At 49.9% G+C, this 18,033-nt stretch overlaps 1 protein-coding gene across 4 annotated transcripts in view; it reads right to left on the bottom strand.

Moving 5' to 3' along the window:
- LOC144174682 (inverted formin-2-like) overlaps positions 1 to 18,033 on the bottom strand; it is a 95,193-nt gene that overhangs the window by 22,077 nt on the left and 55,083 nt on the right. For 3 of the 4 annotated variants that reach the window (XM_077703484.1, XM_077703485.1, XM_077703482.1), the window contains exons 3-6: positions 15,439 to 15,611; positions 7,032 to 7,111; positions 1,760 to 2,033; positions 653 to 1,115 (exon numbers count right to left, since the gene is read on the bottom strand). In XM_077703484.1, the coding sequence (XP_077559610.1) occupies positions 653 to 1,115; positions 1,760 to 2,033; positions 7,032 to 7,111; positions 15,439 to 15,611 (990 nt within the window). The remainder of the gene's footprint in view (positions 1 to 652; positions 1,116 to 1,759; positions 2,034 to 7,031; positions 7,112 to 15,438; positions 15,612 to 18,033) is intronic. The other variant, XM_077703486.1, reaches the window with a different exon arrangement.

The following is an 18,033-nucleotide window of genomic DNA, read 5'->3' on the forward strand; positions in this document are numbered from 1 at the left end:
GGGAGCATGCGCCGCCGGCCTCACATCTCCGTTGGCTGCGAAGGCGGATGTGCGCCCGCTCGACGCCCCTGTAGGCTGCGAACGCGGGTATGTGCCAGCGTGTCGTCCGCATTGGTTGAGAATTGGGGTATGCGCCGTCCTCGCACAGCTGAGGGGGGAGGACGCCGCTATGCGACGTGCCGGCGACAGTCCTTACGTCACGCTTTGAGATCTTAACATTCTCAACCGCTACGTGCGGCTTGACGTACGGTGAGTTCCACGTTCCAATTGGTACTTCGTTAGGCGCAACGAACGCTAAGCCTGAATACAGGCCTAACAAGAGGGATTGGCAAAGGCTAATGCAGGGAAAAAAAGATGCAATTTGAAAAGCTGATGATAAAAGGGTCAAAATATGGCCGGTTTGTCCTGTTGCGTCAGGTGATGCAACAATACAAGTGATGCCTAACAGGACAAGTGATGCCTACACATTCCCACGTAATAGAAGGCGTATTAATAGGTTCTCCAGTTACATTTTTGTGCCCCTTTTCAGTGAGTTTCGCCTTTCTTAGTCCGTGAAATGGCCGAAACCACGCTCAGCGATTAAAAAAAAAAGAACACCCCTGTTAAAGTTTATCCGACTGAACCGGCGACGCCACGTGGTGTATACACTTACCGTCATTTGTCGCCGCCTGTGGAGATTTCCCGAGCCCCTGCGGCTCGTTGGATGCCGGGGGCGCGGTGATGCGCGCGGAGACGGACCCAATCGGCGGCCGTAGCTTCGTGTCGGTCACATCCGAAGCCCTCCGGCGGCGAACTTCGGGCGAGGTCTTGCACGCAGCGGCGGCGACCGGAGTCTTGCAGGCTTCGGTCACCGTCGACGAGCGCAGCACCGAAGAGCGCGTGAGCTGCGTTGAGCGCGGGGAAGAACGCTGCGTGGTGGTCGTCTGGCCCTCCGCCGCCGCCTCGCTTCGCTTGTTGACGCGCGTGGTGTTGGGGGAGCGGCCCACGGCGCCCGCCTCGAAGGTCGACCTCCGACTCTGCACCAGGGGTGAGGACGGCTGGGAGCAGTTCTGGCTGCGCGGAGGCGGCTGCGAGGACTTGGACCTGTACGACATGGACCGAGACAGGCCGGACACCTGCGCGCGCGGCGAAGGGGACGTCCGGTGGGCGCTTTGCGCGCATGTGCGGCTCAAACGCCTTGCGCGCGTGCAGCAGCGCTCCTTCCATTTCACTCTTCCAAGACACACAGGACAGCGCTTTTCGTGTGTCTTGTAAGCCGTCTCCAAGAGTAATGTGATCTAGAACCAGCTGGCTGATGGTTAAACTCCCGGCTGGTCCCAGCAGGTTCCTAGCTGGTACGTTCCTAATTCCTGAGAATTTTTTATGGTTAAATTCCTAGCTGGGAATCTGATTCCAGCTGGTCCCAGCTAGAATTTGCTCTGGGCAATCGTCAATCATTCGCGCTGTTATGCCTTCTTTAGCCGAGTGCCAACTTTCCGAACAACATAGTATATGCTTCAGTTTCACTAGACCGCGCTGCTGTTTCGGATCAGCAAATTTGGCGTTGTTCGCCGTGTTGATATACGCTGCTAGCATGTCCGCGCGCTCAAATTAAATATCTCGATTAAATCACTCGGTTAAAAGACATCTTTCGTGGCTGCAATGGAGCTGAGTAAGTTCCCAACGACTAGTTCTCGCAAATTAGTCGCATTTTGTCTTCGGACCCCTTCCAGTCGTACCCGAGTAGCCTATAGATATATAGTGCGCCACGCGTGCGTACCTGCGAGATGAGCTTGAAGAAGTTGAGCTTGTTCCTGGCCGGCGGGGAGGGCTGGCCGAAGACCTCGGCGTCGCCCTCGCTCCGGCCGTCGCCGGAGTAAGAGCCGCTGCCATTGAGGCTCCCCTTGCGCGCGCGGGGCCCGGGCCGCTCCATGGCCGCGGCCAGCTCGGGCGGCGCGGGGCTCAGCTTGGGTCCGAGCGCGTTGTAGAGGGGCAGCACGGGCGCGGAGGACAGCTGCTGGGACAGCCGCTCCAGGAGCTCCCAGGCCAGGTTGCTGCATTGGCGGTGGCTGCGGCCAGCTGACCCCGGCCACGCACGGCTCGCGCTCAGGGCCCGAGTCCCGCACACCACGACGCGCTATATATGCACTGGCGCGCATGCACGCGCTCAAACCGAGGCTTTAGACTAAAATACGCGCCGAAGAGGTACACGTTAGCGAACCACATTCGCAGACACATCGCGCAAACGGAAGCACATTACAGCGAATCTCGCCCTTCCCGGCGCGATTTTTGCCGTGGTACTCGGCAGAAAAATTAATTGGAGCTCTGATGACAAACGAATTTTCTTCCCAAGGGGGATGGAGAAGGCGTGATTATTTTCCTGAAGAAATTAGTCGGGATGACCGCCACTGCCTCCACATAAACTTGTAAGTGCGCACCTCCTTAGCGGCCGTGCCTCCTCAGTCCACACATAGGTTGCGAGGCGCACTGTAGTGGAAGGCTACGGATAAACGTAGTGCACCTAAGTATCCTTTAACGTGTTGTTTCGCCTTGATAACAAATGTAGACGCCACAGCCTGGAATTATAATTTATATATATATATATATATATATATATATATAATTGACATAAGGGTTGGCAGTCAAAAAAACCTCGGAAAGCAAAGGGGGGAATGCGTTAGGTCATAAAAAGATATGAAGAATTTTTTTAGACAGACAGAAAGTGGTGAAAAAATGCCCGCCGGGTGGGGTCCGAACCCACGACCTCCAGAATACCGGTCTGGTGCGATAACCACTACGCTACCGGCGGGGCTGTTTCCCCACCACCTTCTCAGGTATTTATGTTCAGGTATTTTTTGTTTCCTCAACTTGTGGGTGGTAGCCAGCGCCACTCCGACTACTCGGGGTGAAGGGGACCTTCTTTTTTCCCCCGGGCCGTGACTCGAGTGTCTACAATATGTCGAGAGTGGTCGACCAGCGTTGAACCCTCTTAAGCTACCTTTGGCAACCAAGACTGCCAGAACAGAGGCCCTCTCTCTATGCATGTAGCGAATCAGAAATTGGAAATGAGGGGCTCAGTGAATTAAGACAGAATAAGGGTTGGCAGTCAAGAAAACCTCGTAAAGCAAAGGGGGAATGCGTTAGGTTATAGAAAGATATGAAGAATTTTTTTGAGTCACAAAGAAAGTGGTGAAAAAATGCCCGCCGGGTGGGATCCGAACCCACGACCTCCAGAATTATATATATATACACACACACACACACATATATATATATATATATATATATATATATATATATATATATATATATATATATATATATATATATATAATACAGGAATAAGGGCAGGCAGTCGAGAAAGCCAATGGAAGAATGTGGTAGGCCATGTATTAGAATTGAAACAGGCACAGATTAGTGGAAGAAAGCCAATGGAGAAAAACACGCCCGCCGGGTGGAATCCGAACCCACGACCTGCAGAATACGCGTCTGGGGCGATGACCACTACGCTACCGGCGGGGCTGTGCCCCCCTCCACGTTCTCGTGTATTTATGTTAAATTGATTGTTTTCTGGCCTTGGGGGTGTTAGCCAGCGCCACTCCGACTACTCGGGGTGAATGTTTGTTTTCTCCATTTTCTTTCTTTCAAATATATATATATATATATATATATATATATATATATATATATATATATATATATATATATATATATATATATATATATATATATATATATATATATATATATATATATATATATATATATATATATATATATATATATATATATATATATATATATAACTCACAATCTCGTGTTAAGTAGCTCTAAGCCTTGGCCAATGGCGCGCAGTTGCCGGTGGGTATATTGAACGTTACAGCAGACGAGGCCCGGATCTCGTGCATTTGCGTGCACTCTGGCGTTTTTGTAGACGGTGTAGTTTTTTTGTTTGTTTGAATAAAGCGCTGGAAAGTGATGTAACGGAGGTGCTCCCCAAATCTCAGCCAAAGCGAAGAATCTGGGCAAATATTATGGAAGTGCTGCGGTGGAAGTGGCGCTGTGGAACTGCCAACGGAAGCGCTCTAATGACGGTTATGCAACTATAGCGCTCGCCCACCCTCCCTCACTACGCCCTCCTCCCTTCCTCTACCAAAATGCATCGCGCACAGTAGAATTTGTCATTAATGACTGAAGTAACCACGGATCTGCCTCCGTCTCCTTTTTTCGCTAAAAGTTAGGATGTGTATGGGAAGCATGCTGTGGAACTCCTGCAGCGTTTAGCATCAGTCGAAACGAGAGCACATGCATCAAGCGGAATGGCGTTCAGCAATGTTGAGGGGTCTTCACAGCGTTAGGTGATGCGGAAGCGGAATCGCCGTCGTGTACACTCTTTCAGTCAACGATGATAATATTACACAATTAAGCACGTAAACGATACGCCTACTTGTGACATGTCCGCCTCGGAAAAACAATTTAGAAGCTTCAGTGTTACGATCTGATGACACCTCAAGCAATGTACTCAGCTAGAAATAGAACAGTGTATGCGTTTTATAGTTCCTGCGAACGGAATAGAGCGTTCTCCGGTTTGTGTCCGTTTCTTTTATAGGCTTCTGCAAAAAGCAAGTTGGCGTATATATGCTATAGTAGCTGCTTGCCTCAAAACTAAACAATATAAAATTTGAGGTTCCGCGTGAAAAAGTTGCATATGACATATGCCATAGCGTAAAGCAAGTGTGAAGGGTAAATTCAGGACTATTTAAAATGCACAAACTTGGGAAGTCGCAACCTTCCACGCTCTAAATTTACATTCAACGGCGCCCGATGCTGGGCACCGCTGTGTCTCGAATTTCGTCATTATCAAATAAACGGCTCTGATAGCGCAGTGATAAATATATCTGACCACGAGGGAACTGGCCTTCCTGGTGGGGTACGTGATATACGTGACTGAGGAGGATGCGCACATTTGTACACTGCGCGTTTAAGGTGTATAATCTTTTTTTTTAAATACAAATGCCTCAATCGTAGAATAAAAACAAGTTGGAAATTAGAGCATATCCTCGTCTGTGACGTCCTTTGAAAATTTTTGGCGCTTAACCACGGTGGATCTGTTGCAGTCACGGCGAGTTACATTTATTGAAAATTTTTATTTCCTGAAGCTTCCGTTTTACAGAATGATCCGCTTTTTAAGGGGTCCTTCATTTGCAAAGAGTTCACAGTGCCTCATATCTATGACTCAGCCCGCCACGCCACGGCTTTTTGCCAGAGGGGCCACCTCAACCGGCCCTCTCTCCTCTCTCGAGTGCGGTCGTGCTAATGATGCGGCGTGGAAAGACAGACGCTGACAGCCGTGCGACAGAACGGAACGCACAATGCCGCTGTCCAAACGAAGGGTGACAACTCCGCTCCCCCTTGGCTCGAGTCCATTGCGCCGCTTAAGGCCGCAATTGCGCCGGCGACACGGCCGAAACATGGGCCTGATCGAGGCCACTTTTTGTTTGTTTCGCCAGGGAGTGGACAATAAATTGGGGCAGCGCTGTGTATATGCGCGTGAAACTCACCTCCTCTTTCTCGGAGAGGCTTAGTAACATTCGCCGCGTGTGTACATATATAAAGCTCCCCTGCTTTCGTAGCACAGGAAAAATAATAAGGAAGAGCGGGTGAGCCTACAGACGAATTTTTTTATTGCAATTGCTTTGATCTCCAACTTTATGTGAGTGCATGTGCCTCTTGCATACATGCGCACGCATAATACGCAGGCATGCGCACGCGGGTGTCAAATAGTAGACGGGAAGGAGTCTAGACAGGAAAAAAGACTACCGACTGGGGCTGTGATCGCGTGAATCAGCGCGATAGGCTTGCTCTCCGGCCGAGTTGGACGGAAAAAAAAAAAAAAAAAAAAACTAGGCACAGTATTTAACACGACGCGTATTTGCACGACGCCTAGCAGTGTGCGGTTACTGTTTTGTCTGGAACATTTAACTGTGGATTTGTTGTGTCTGTGCAAACGAACGGACCGTTCACTATAAAAAACTAGTCGGCAAGGTGCGCATCGACGCAGTTTCATGCTTGCAGGCTGAAAGCATAATAACCGTTTGTTGGCAAGCGGACAACCACGTACTCGCTGCATAATAACTTTAGACGAATTCCCGTGACTGAATTTACGCGCAAACTAATCAACGAGAGGGTGGGAGTCAAAGAGGAGCAGAAGGTGAAAGCTAGATGGGTTTTAGCATTAAAAAAACAGTATCTCAGGAGGAGGAACAAAGAGAAGGAGTAGGATTGCCCTCCGCGCCTCATTTACACGCATCTGGACAGCACCCTTGGCTCGCTCGGAGCCATAGGTTATACTGTTATGGCCTTCTAGAGCTTCACATAAAGCGAGTGAACGGGTAGGAGGCCGGAGCTACCCTTCGTCTGAGAAGCAGATCACAGTCCCAGATTCGTTTGGCTCATGTAACATGAAATTCGAGTACCAGCTGTCATGTGACTCGGTTCTTCAATGGTTCGGCAATCGCGGCCACCATTACCACGCCTACGATCTCTGTCAAAGAAGTAGAGGGCCTGAGCTACTCCGCCAACGGAGCGCACACCGTCAGGCCCAAATCGGGTCCCATTATATACGCTCTGCGTCCCACCACAACTGCTCAATTCCAGCCGCACTTTGAGCGGAAAGAGAAAAAGGCAGGAGCGGGAACAGGAATACCAGCCTACATTATCATGAATGAGAACTCGTTTAAGGCAAAAGAAAAAGACAACAACAAAGAAGTGATTACTTTCGGCAACGGAACTTCCCCAGAAAGTTCAGCAAGCATATTTTGTCTCCCGCAACATCCCATTTCACGCGGTGTGAGGGCCCCCCACAGGCGCGCCGAAGTGTTGTCTCGGCGCACGTTCCGCCAAAATCGAGTAATTTGGACGAGCACAAGTTTTCCCTCGGGCACAAGGGGGTGGGATAACTGAGTGATGCTGTCGGCGCAATGCGGAACACAGCATGCATAATAACAACAGAGAGGTGTAGCAGTGGCCTAGCAACAGAAGAGGCTACTCACCTAGCGGGGTCTTCTGGGTCGAGCTTCTCGAGGTTTCGTAGCAGCATGAGGAAAGCGATGGACTGCGGCTTGCCATATACCTGCACGAGTTGCGGGGCATGCGCGTCTGGCAGAGGTACGAAGAGGACGCCGAAGAGGGCGGACGCGCCCCGGATCTCGACATGCGCCCATTACGCGAGCGACCAGCCTCATCCCGAACCATGGCAGCAGGGCGCCGTCATCGAGAACCACCGCCCAGCGAGGACATCCCTGCCACCGACATGCAGCCGGCGCTCAGGGGTCCGCCGGAGGCACCGAGCTGGCCTCGCCCCCTCCTCCACTCTGTGTGGCCTCCGCGAGGCCGCGCGCACCGCTGCCTGCAGCCGAGCCGAGCCTAAGCCGTAGGCGATGACGGTGATAATCACGCCCCTCCGGGAATGGCACATACCCGATCAAAAGGAATCGGCTATACCAACTCTTTTCTCTTACAGACACACACACAAAAAAAAATCCCCCAAATCAGAACTATCTGGGCCTTAGGACACTCCGGCCTTGTCGGTGATGAAGCGGCCCTTGCGGCGGCCCGAGAGCCTTACACCCGGGCGGTCCACCCATCAGGACAAGGAGCCACGAGAGGCACCGACTACATAACCACCAACCCTACTCCACTGGGCGTTTATCGCATCATTCTCACACGCAAAGAACATACCCTCCACCCCATCACACACTAACAAACTAGCAAGCGTACATATCTATCGCACACTGCAAACGGGAACCTTCTACAACCTCTCAATCATATCGCATATCTCCCCAACCATCTTGCCCCATAACTGTCCGCTCTGCGACACTCCCCTCACTAAATGCCCCCACCACCCGATCCCATCTTCTTCCCTAGCTCCCCATTGGCAGCGGGAGTCTGCGCTGCCCAGCTCGGCACCGGAGCGATAACAAGCCCTGCTGCAACGAGCCCTAGATTCGGCACAGGCCCGCGGCCTCCTGGACTTCGGAGGTTGACCACTGTCGTATTCCCCCACCCTTTTTGCTCAAAAAAGAAGTTTCCTCCCCCTCCTCTTCTTCGGGCACTTCAGTCTGCTTACGTGCTTTCCAGGCAAAAGCCTGGCGATACTTTTAAGTGCGAATGCACTTCTTAAGCGAACCTGAATCGTCCGCCGCCGTAGTCCGCATAGCAACAGCTGCGGGTGTGCGCGCTCCTCGTCTTCCCTAGCAACGGGGGGAGATGGGCGCGCGCTGCCTGGCCGCGTCCCCATGGCTCATTCTTGTTGTTGTTCCTGCTGACATGGCACATACCCACGTGGGGGATTGGCCAGGAATCGGGCGTGAGAAGGGCTAATGCACCCGCTTAAAGGAGTACTGACACGAAATTTCAAAGCTGAGATCCGCTCTAGCAATCAAGTACAACGACAACACAAATAGGTGTCTGTGAATAAATGCATCTTTCTTTCTTTGTAGTTGTGTGTGTGTGTGTGATCTCTCTTTCGCGAACATTACCGAACCGCGCAAATTCAACTCGTGCATTCGCTCTTTCACATTCTTCCCCTCGGGGAAATGCGGGGAATTTTTTTAACGACTCCTTTACAACTACATCGTTGTTGTGTCTTCGCTTTCGTTTCTTTGTTTGCGCAAATTACTTCGACCGGCTTCTTTCCCTCTATGTTCAGGTGTCGCGCGGCACGCCCTGTTTTGCGAGCTGTTAGGTCGAGCCTTTTCCGTCCGTCACACAAAAAAACCTCGAAGCCTCAAGAAAAAAAAAGTAGTGTGCAGCCAATTGGAAAGAAAAAAATTAAGGGCGCTCCACTTAACGTAAAATCTGTCGGAAGTGCAAAGCAGTGTTTCGCCATAGAGGCTGTGGTGCCGTTATCCGCTCATTGCTACCACCCCTCACGCTCTTCCCCTCTGTCTCATTCCTCTCTTGATGAACTGAGCAAAGGTTTGTCCAACGCAATTCAAATTTCCCGTCTTCGCAGTGCTCGCGCGCCCCCTGCATGGAACAGCACGAACGGGAGTTGTGTTCTTTTTGTGCTTGCTTTCACCTCGCACGTGCCGTAGCCTTACTGCGTAGTCTGGGACGCGTCATTTTCGGCGGCCACTTTTTTCGCTTAGTATCATCAAAACCAACCACAAGCTGCCTGCAGCAGTGCAAATGCTGCATTGTTATCAACAGTCCGCTCACTGAGCACGCCTAACCGTGAAGGGAGCCTTGAAAGGATATTTTCTACCCTCCCGGCAGGGGGTACCGCATAGCCCCGGCGCCCTTTGTCGCTTCCTTCGCGGTAAGGTTGGCGCCCTCAGTGGCGGACTGTAGACAACAATGTAGCCTCCACAGTACTGCACGTAGCTTGTCAACAGCGCTCGTGTCTGTTTGCCCTCACTCTGTCCAAGTTTTTCGCACTGTTTCCTAAGGTGTCTTGTTAAATGAACTTTAAATGGACGCGGTGGCTGCCGGTTATTTACACAGATTTTGCCTCAAATGTACCCGCAGTGGTCTTTGCGCTAAACAACGAAGAAATGTATGACAAGCGCCAGCGATTCAGGAGTTTCGAACGGTTATGACTATATAAACCGCTTGCTTTGCGAAGCCTCTTTTTTGGGACCGTTACGCCGCTACGTCGTGGGGGGCTCTGTTTGGGTCCGTTACGTCGCTACGCCGCCTAATTGCGGCGATGGCTCGACAGCGTGACAGCGAACGAGCTACGACGACAAGGCGGAAACATAAAAAGTTGTCTGCACTTAAAACGCTCCCCGTGGTCGGAATCAAACCTGGGTCCCTCGCGTTATGAACGCGGCGTCTATCCGACTGAGCTATCATCCCAATCCGGCAGCACAGCATTCTTTTTTGGGTTCGTAGCGCGGGCGTTGGCTTTAGACTTGGCCGCGGGCCAACGCGGCCCACTTCGGGAGGGATGTGAAAGCGTGGGGACGAAACGATCCGGGCCTGCCAGTCATTGAGAATTTACTGCGGCAAGTTCAGAAATAAATGTGAGGTGCAACCGCCGACGAAGGGAGAGGGGCCGCCAGCTCTGCTGTTTCTCCAGCACTGCGGCACTAGTGCAAGCTGGGCCAATTTTTAGGTTTCCAATTCACAGTTTTGTGAATTTCGTGAAGCGGGCGCATTGGCCCCTCCAAGCTCCCGATTCCTGGCCAATCACCCAAGAGGGTATGCACCACGAAGACAAGAACAACGACGACCTTTTTCCCTACGTCTCCTGTCTTCCCATATGGCCAGGAACCTCCCCGTTTGTGAATAAAGGCCTCACAGCAGCAACCGCTAGCAACGTGCGGTGATAGCGCAGTGGAAGCGCTATCAATTCAATTGATAGCGCTTCCACTGCGCTATCACCGGGTTCAATTCCCATCGGATCACACGCGTTTTGGGGAGAATGTTTTTGGTATCCCATTCTGCGAAAAAAAAAAAAAAAAAAACTCGTTTTTGTTGTACGGTCAAGAAAATAACCGCCGCTTCACAGGCGCAGAGAGCTGTGATTCCAGGAGGATGTGGCGTGATGTGTCACCAGCGCATGCCTGTCAAAGTAATTCGCCCAAAAGATCAAGCAAAGAAAGCAAAACAGAAGCAAATACGATGCAGCAGTAAAGAAGCCTGTTTAGCTTCGCCAGGCTTTCGCCTTGAAAGCAGGATTCTTTTACAGCGAAGCTGTTTGTCTAGGATTTAACAGACCGGACGTATAAACCAACACTTTTGAGTGTATGTAAAAAAAAAATCGTAAAAATTGAGAGTAAGGTCCTAGGGCCTCCTATTTTGATATAATGCGGTTTATATTGCTCCAAGGAAGATGTCTTCGCAGCAATGCATTTGTGCTTAAGGTGAAGCCGACTTTAAAGACATCGGTGCAAGCTAGGTCTTTGTAAGCCGGATTTCCCACTCAGTGTGTTGCACAGTGAAGCATAACCATTTACAAAGGAGAGAGAGAGAAAGTGTACTGAGCGTATATTTACGTGGATATTTTTTTATTTAGTATACGCTCAATCCGCTCTCTCTCTCTCTCTCTTTCTCCCCTTTGTAAATGGCCATGCTATGGTTACAGCCCCACCACCACCGCCTCTTTCCCCGAGTCGTGTGGTTCTATTCCTCGCCACGCGCAGCGTCTCGCTCCCTCTGGCAACTTGTGCGGAGCACTAGAGACGTCATTGTCTCTACCCACCAATCGTGTGTGTCCCTTGCCTGTGACGTAGCAATCGCGCAACTGTCCTTATTAGTTAAACATAGAAAATCCTCAATGCAGCTAAAGCTCAACATAGAAAATCCCACCAGAGCACCAGCTTCGCTACACTTTCCTCTTCGCAGTGTGGAAGGGCTCTGATTTTTCTTTTGCTCTTTCATTGCACTTTGTTCACGCCTACCACAAGTAGTAAGCCCTACCACTAGTTGAATGAATGAATGAATTTATTGTCAAGGAAAAGGAAAGGAAAGACCACCAGCAGGCGTAAATTGTCTCCCCCAGGGGTGGACACCGGAGACAGAGGATAGAGGAGTAGGATAGAGATAGAGGGATAGACAGAGAGGGGCGGGCGGGGGCGCGGGCGCGGGCGGGCGCACACGCACACACACGCACGCACGCACACACGCACGCACGCACGCACGCACGCACGCACACACAAAGTCTGGTCCAGGGGAAAAAAGAAAAAGTGTGACCTCTTCGGTTTTGAGTAACACTTTTTTTCTTTTTCTTCCTCTCTCTCTATCGGACATTGCTGGCTTGATATAACCATAGTACGCCTAGCAAGCCTATCGAGTTTTCGGTCGTCATTTTTTGAACCGCCCAAGACGTCGCGTTCGTTGGAAACTTTTGGGCGCCCTCAAGTTAAAACCAGCCAGACAGGCACTAACATTCCTCACTTGTTTTCATTTAACGACACCAGCCTCGCGCTACCGCCCGCACACGCTCCGTGAACTCTGCGGTTTTGCTCGCCGCCGTCACTCCCGTCAGCCGGCTGATGGGCATTCTAGCTCGCACCGAAGTAAATGGAATTTTTCCAGTCCGGCGACGCACATTTGGACAGGTGAAAAAGTAAACAGAGGAGACGGGCTACCGAGAAAGGCTGCAGTGACGTCACACTGAAGGTCATCTAGATAATGGGATCCGCTGGCTTTGTACTCGTCATCGCATTTACAAAAGCAAGACGAGGGGAAGTGTTGCCTCAGGGTAAACTGTTAACTATGCCTTCACTTTCGCTCGGCTAATTACGATGATTAGCGTAGACCAACGCGCATACGATGCAAAAACAACGTGTGTGCCTTTTTTTTTGTCCCGGCACTGACACAGGTGCGGGCGACGCGAAGCACGTTCTGCGCAGATACGCGGAGCCTCCCGTAACGACGCCTTCGCCGCGTGGCACCACAATTTTGAGCATGGTTTGCAAACCAGTACGTTTGCGCGGCACAATGTTAGTGCCGGGAATTAAGAAAAGGAGTCATAATGCCCAGTTTACAGCGAACAGGAGCACAAACGGTTCCGATATGTACGAGTTTCGCATCTGTTTACAATCTGCCTTGAATCTCCTATGCAAGCTTCCGGTCCCGTCAAAAACGCTTGTAAAGCTAAATCAAAAACAAAAAAAAAATAACTTGCCGCATTAGTGTGAACAAGTCGACAGATAGAGCTGAATAATACCCTTGCAGTGTAAGCGAAATGGCTGAGGTGGAGGTAGGTGGGGGGAAAACGAGTAAGATATGGCTAATCTACGGTGGTTTCGAATTAGCGATTTACTTGAATTCAAAAATTGCGCGCCAGCGGCGGAGGAGTCAAGGTAAAAGCACTCTGGTTGGTACCTGTTATATTATGTGGCTGACACTGCTTAAAAAAAAAAGCAATTGCTCAAGCGTGTCCTCAATGCTAACGCACGCTCGAACGCAGCGCTCAAAACTCTGAGCTCTATAAACGCGAGGAAAGCGCCGTTTTTGCGCTTTCTGTATAACTAAAAAAAAAAGAAACTGCGGTTGATTCCTCTGTCATAGGAATCGGAAAAACACGAAAGCGAAATGTGCAGCGAAATCTGCAGCTGAGCATGATTTGCGGGTCGGCGGCTGTCTTGTGGGTGTGCTTGGGGAGCGACGTCATGCTGGCGGGTCGCTTCGGCAAAGGTGTACTGGCGTCATTTCCATAACAGATAAGATATCAGTGAAATCTTGGTGTATTTCGGCATCAACCACTTTCGGTTAAAGTATAAAACCCGAAAACGAACAACCATAAGTATAACGTACTCTTTAGTACCAAAGGTTGCTTTCCCACAAGAAGACCCGATGTGCAGTGGTGGACCCTTTACAGGCAGCTTGCTTCGTTGTACTGGCGTCATTTCCATGACGGGTATGACGCCAATGAAATCTTTGTGTATCCCGAAATAAAACACTTTCGTGTTGAAATTGAACCTACGAAGGAGGTATCATTATTGTCAATCATCGCACGAACGGCGCCTGTCGGTTACGCTCAACACAAGACGACAACGCCAGGCCAGAAAAAAGGTGTGTGTCTCCATCTTGTGCTGTCTCGTGCGCTGCCACTTCCTACCACGCGGTATCAACTCGGACAACCTTTCACCGTTATATCATCGCCTCCCGACAAAAGTGTCCCCTGTATAGTATAGTTTCAGCTTCAAAACGTTTGCAAAACATAACCAAAGACGTCGATAAAGACAAAAATACAAAAACACTTGCACATCCGATGATTACGCTGTTAAGTTACGGCGCCAATAATACCAAGTATCTTCTGAAACGCGACATAAGGTCACTGAGCATTTTCTGAAATAACGTGTTGGCTACCAGGCGTCCTACAGAACTTGCCGTACCGACTTTACCACAATGACTTGCGCTGTATTCGAACTGTATTATAACTATTTCAATATGCAAAGGAGCGTACGCGAAAGAGTAGATATAAATTCTCTAAACGTTACCATGCTTTCCCTGTCGCTGCGCGAAACGTGTTTTTGTCCTCGGCGTCAAAATAAAGCGAGCTTGTGCAAATTTTATTTGTGGCTGCATTGTGCTGTTTAAGTCGTAATCCACACCTGTTAATTAACTGGCAGCCTGGTGTCTGTTTACATGTAAGGGGCAGCAGAGGGGAGAACACCATGCGCCTTATGCGTACGCCACACAAATTACCGTGATGACGTCACAGTTGTGTGCAATGCGTTTTCAAGCTGTCGCATGAAAATGTATTTATTCCCATTTAATGGTTAATCACAAGAACAAGCAGTGGACACTAGCACGCACCACTATGCACGCTTACCACTTATCATGACAATATTACACTTTGTTTACGGACAGGTTTGTTTAAGGGGGCATGAAGACTGTATACAGCTTTGTTCTGTTTGAAATAGCTAGCCTTTGATGACTTACTCCACTCTATTCCAACACGTTTCCAGCAAAAAGAAAAAACGCAAGAAATATTGAAAAACTTTCAAATTTCAAATTATCGTGCCACAGTGACGTAATATGGGCCAGCACTAAAAACAATTCGTGTGTGAAGTGCGCGTCATCATTCAGCAGTCGTGTGTCTGGGGTTGGCTTAGGTGGACGGCCGCCAATCGCACAACCAAGACTAAGTGACGTCATGGAGAAATTGCTGGAAAGCGGCTAGGCCAAAAGTCGCCATTTATTCGTATGTTTTCTTTAATATCTGGATTAATGGTATTGTCGTTATCGGGACAAAGGAATCTCTTTAATGAATCAAACTTGTATTTGTCTTCATGTCCCCTTCAACGGACAAGTTGTTAGGTCGTTAAACACGCTAGAGATCCGCCCCACTGCAGACTTTTAAATATGTCGTCATAAACCGACGTCAGCAAATTGGTTGGGTGTGGGGGTTCAAGAAAGACGACTTTAAAACGGGTTACGAGTCCAAGAAAGCAGAGAATTACCTGCTTCTACACCGTTACATGGTAAGGCAATTAGGCAATGTTGAGAACTCACTGATTGGGACAAGTTGACAACGTCGCACTACACTTTTTTTCGCCACGGAGGATATAAATTGACCAAAAATAAAAGTCGGCCCTCCTGGTGCAGAATCTAACGGAGGAAAAAAAAAACACCGATTGCGTATTTTATGGCAGTAACGTGGGTAGGGAACAGAACAATGGGCAATTTAGTTTGTTTTCTTTTACAGGCTTCTTTTCGAAAGTCCCTACTGCGGGTCGCCCCTTAGCTTTGCCCGTATGCGGTTTGCCGTGTGAATTATAAAACTGCGCCACGAACCCATCTACAGCTGCCACAAAGACGACTTTACACATTTCTTTTTTTTTTTTTTCAGATGCGAAATGTCGAGCCTATTTAGTGACATCACTGAGGCGATGTTTTGAACAGCCTCACAATTTCTTTTTCTTTTTTTTTATGAAAGTGCGCCACAAACACGTGAGGGTGTCAGGAGAGGAGGGTGAGGGAAGGGAAGGGGGAGCGCACCTTGTTCATAACGGCGCCGAAGGCCTCGTAGTGGTTGCCCGAGGCGGTGAGGCCCAAGCTGAGCGCGTGCTCGTCGTCGGCCTCACGGGTCGTCTCGAACACGTGGCACTGGATGAAGAGCTCGTCGTCACCAGCGCGCCGCAGCGGATCGACCAGCTCCAGGAAGCCCAAGCCTGCGTCGCCCGACAAAGACGCGCCCATTCAAGAAATTGGCGCCGCCCATGCACGCGTCAGACGGCAGCTAAACAAAACACGCTGAAATCTCCACAGCGGACAAGGACAAGCAAACGTTGCGGCTGTGTTTTGACACGTACTGGAAGACGGATGAGCAGCAGCAGCTTTACCTGCGGCCAACGGATACTGCGACGGTTTGCAAAGCGCAAAACGAAAAAAGAGAAACAGCCCGACTTGACAGCCTCAAGGGCGAAAACTAATTAAATGAAGAGCACAGGCACGCGCGATATCAAACACACTCGGTAAGGGCACCTGGATCGCAGAATGCCGGCGCAGAATGATCTGCGTCGCACGATGGGCGCTGTCGCACGATGCGCGGTCGTGTTGCCTTGTACAGAGCGTTGGCTATATGAGCAATCGGGAGGCCTGAGACCGTGTTCTTTAAGCCTGCGTGTCTCTTGAAGTCTTGAAGGAAAGAATGTGTACAGCCGCATTTTATTAAGCCAATCGAACGCGAAAAGTGACCGTCGTCACCCTCAACACGAGTGGTACCAAAATGGCCCCCGCTGGCGCGAGGTGTTGGGAAACGAACATCCCGGGGTGTGAGCAACTAGCGCGCAATCCCCACCAAAGTCGCACGCAGTTCCAAATTGACAAATCTAAAGCATAGGAATGGACGTGAAACGCAGCTTCGTAGGCGTAACGTTCTGAATTCGTCCCTCAAAGTGTTTCTCGAAGTGTTTCTCTGTCCCTACAAACGAAACGCGCTGTCCTCGCGAGGCCACGAATCGGTTCCGTCGGTGGCACTGCCGTCGGAGCCGCGAAACTGCACGAGGCGCTTGCTTGACCTTGGCTGAGCTTGATGGTTAGAGGAACGCTACCAGGAGTTTCTTAAGCTTGTTCTTGGAGTAATATAAGCTTCGCTCAAAACACGCTTTGGACCTTGTGACGGCCCGTAAGTAAAACAGGTGCACGCCAGTCACGGAGAGCTCAGATTTTGAAAAAAAGCTGTCGCGTGATGAGCGGCCAGTTTGACTGCCGAAGTAACTGGCGCCAAAATACGAAGAAATGAAAGCGAAGAAAGTCGCAAACACGATGCAGCAGTAAAACGCCCCGATAATTGCTAGGCTTTTGCCTTTAAAGCACTTCAACAAAGACGGGTAATTTTCTTTTCTGTAAGCGGCTGAACTACATTTGCTTCATTTTATTTTATTTTCCCGGGAACCACCCAACGGGCCTCTTAAGCGGTGCGAAATCCGCGGCCCGTGTTTTCGGATGGAAAGACGGCTGGTTACATTTTCTACAAACATTGGTGGGTGGGTGACCACAGCGGTGTTGTGGGGAAGGTTGTTGCGGCACTCAGGTGCCTGGGGAAAGAAATGGTGCGGAATAATCCCATCGTAAAACGATGTCATTGGAGTGAAAAACGTTTAGACTCCTTGCTTAGAGGCAAGAACAACGTAGAGGATCATAATTTCGCGGCATACTCACTCCTTTAAAAAGCTGTTCTTGATAAAATAATAAAGGATGCATACTTTGCCGAGGTTACAAAATTTCTTTTATCAATCAAGCTAAGAGGTGAAACATTACGGAAGCAATGAACACAAATACAGAAGCGAGGCGTTTGGATCATCAGACATGCCCTTTGATGTTTGAAAGGATGCTCCCTATCTGGCTTTCTATTCCCATTTCTCTTCCGTCTCCTCTGCTATCGTCCGTGTCCTCGAGCTCTGTTTAAAACTTACCCTTTGGGCTTGGTAAAGTCATGAGGGACCCCACGACGAAATATGTTCATACATGCCATGTTGACAAAGAATTTACCCTTGCAGCACAAGTTGCCCACACACCAGCTGTTTTGTGTGTCCAGCTTTCTCGCGCAATTGCTATGTTGAGCGAGAAAGCCAACTTTAAAGTACACGCTACACGGAGAAATCAAACGTACGCGCAATGCAGCAAAGCCACTTTTTTTGCTTTGGCGGCAAATTTTTGACACTAAGAAAAAAATGAAAGTGTCGCGGAGGCACTCGCGGAACCTATGAAGTGCTTCCACGGGCCGATAGAGGTCCGTGGGCCCCAATTTAAGAACCACTGATGTATACAGTTTAGACTTCATCGCCGCACACAGCGCACCGATGAAATTTGTTCGAACAAGGGTCGTGTACAAGGAATCGCGTTTATTCCGCGCCCGATAATTGCGTGGCGCCTACAGTGGCACGAGTCTAGTAGTGGGCATGCGTCCACTCTGGAGGAGGGACGCCGGTGGCGTCAACTACAGACGGAATTTCTACCCTGTAGAGCAGTGCTCCATCACATTCACCCTTCGCTCTACCCATCCCCACTCTGCCTCCGCTGCGGTGAAAGGGCCGCTGGCTAACACCAAAAGTGATCTTATGCAGAGGGCCAATTCCCTGCCATTAGGCT

This window comes from Haemaphysalis longicornis, unplaced genomic scaffold, assembly GCF_048455015.1.
Source record: "Haemaphysalis longicornis isolate Haplotype H1 unplaced genomic scaffold, Haemaphysalis longicornis Haplotype H1 scaffold_3, whole genome shotgun sequence".
Classification (NCBI taxonomy): domain Eukaryota; kingdom Metazoa; phylum Arthropoda; class Arachnida; order Ixodida; family Ixodidae; genus Haemaphysalis; species Haemaphysalis longicornis.